We start from the raw sequence: 1,598 nt of genomic DNA, 5'->3' as shown, positions 1-1,598 counted from the left end.
TGGGTTTAGACTGGGTGGTGTCACCATTTTGGGGAGTTTCTTTGCTTCCTGGTGCTGTCACAGGGAGGGGAGACCCCTCCCCCCAGCCAAAAAATGGTGGCACACATACTACTGGGATTTAAATGTATTTTGTGGGTTAACAACCAGGTGTTACTGGTGGGAGTTTTGTATCCGAACAGAATTTTCAATTTTGGGTCCGGCAGAACCTGAACTTTATTGGGTCCGCTCATCATTACAAAAAAAATATATATAAGTAACTAATGTGTGGAGTTTATTGATGAGTGCATTCGATGATATATTGTTCCTAAGGCTCGCTTGATATCTTTATTCCTCAGGCTGTATATGATAGGGTTAAGAAGAGGAGTTACAACATTGTAGAACAGGGAGAGAATTTTCTTTGCATTTTCCCCTTTTGGGAATAAGTAGATGCTAATCAGTGACCCGTAATACAAGCAGACCACCGCCAGGTGAGAGCTGCAGGTGGAGAAGGTCTTCTGCCTCCCGGTCACAGATGGGATCTTCATTATGGTGATGATGATATAGCCATAGGATACTATAATAACCAGGAATGGAGAGATGACTAGTGGGACAGCTATTAACCGACTTTCCATCTTTACTATGAAGGTGTCTGTGCAAGAAAGTTCAAGGATCGGGTCAAAATCACAGAAGAAATGGTCAATGATATTTGGTCCACAGAATATTAAGTGACTCATTGTTATAGAAATAGTTAATATTACAAAAAGGACAAACAACCAAGAGATAGTAACTGATTTTACACAAAATGTGAGGTTTATGCTGGAGGTGTAACGTAGCGGGTTACATATGGCCTGATACCGGTCATAGGACATCACAGTCAGGAGGAGACATTCTATGGACTCCGTAGCAGAAAAACAATAAAATTGGGTCAAACAACCAATAAGAGACACAGAAGCTCCATCATATAACACAACACGGAGCATGTTGGGTACGATGATGGTGGTGAGGAGGATATCAGAGAACGAGAGTTGTGTGAGGAAGAAGTACATGGGGGAGTGGAGGGATCTGCTGGAGGACACCACCACAATGATCAGGAGGTTTCCACATATGGTCACACAGTAAGTAAGAAGCATCAGAACGAAGAAAAAGTTCTTTATAGTTTGGAAGTTTTTAAAACCCAAGAGGATGACATTTGTGATGGTGATGTTATATTGCATGGTGATGACGAAGATGTCGCTGATGGACAATATATCAAAACCTGTAGATAACATTAATACATTCTAAGACTGTACCAGCAGATTTTGCAAGTTTCACTTAAAGAAAAAGACTAAGAAAATTTTTTAAAGCTGAATATAATGACGGGAGAAGGATACGGAGAACATGTCCTGTAATCAAAGGGGAAACTAGGAAAAGAAAAACAGACACAGAGATTGAGCCCTAGTTTAGAACCTTCCAGACTAGCCCTAGCTACTTAATCATCCAACCCTAAGCAGTGTCCAACAGCTGGGAGGCCACTGCACCAAAGTGCGAAGCACAGAGAGAAAGACAGGAGAGTCCAAAAAGATCAGAATAGTCACCAAAACCATAACACAGAAAACAGTGATCTTGATGAGTCACAAGTA

General features: G+C 41.2%; 1 protein-coding gene across 1 annotated transcript; it reads right to left on the bottom strand.

Annotated features, from left to right (window-relative positions):
* Positions 1-257: 257 nt before the first annotated feature.
* LOC140128774 (olfactory receptor 11L1-like) lies at positions 258-1,247 on the bottom strand. The gene has a single exon (XM_072150476.1). The coding sequence runs from the start codon at positions 1,245-1,247 to the stop codon at positions 258-260; it is 990 nt and encodes a 329-aa protein (XP_072006577.1).
* Between the last annotated feature and the right edge of the window lie 351 nt (positions 1,248-1,598).

This window comes from Engystomops pustulosus, chromosome 4 (assembly GCF_040894005.1).
Source record: "Engystomops pustulosus chromosome 4, aEngPut4.maternal, whole genome shotgun sequence".
Taxonomy (NCBI): domain Eukaryota; kingdom Metazoa; phylum Chordata; class Amphibia; order Anura; family Leptodactylidae; genus Engystomops; species Engystomops pustulosus.
This window is presented reverse-complemented; position numbering and strand designations above follow the sequence as displayed.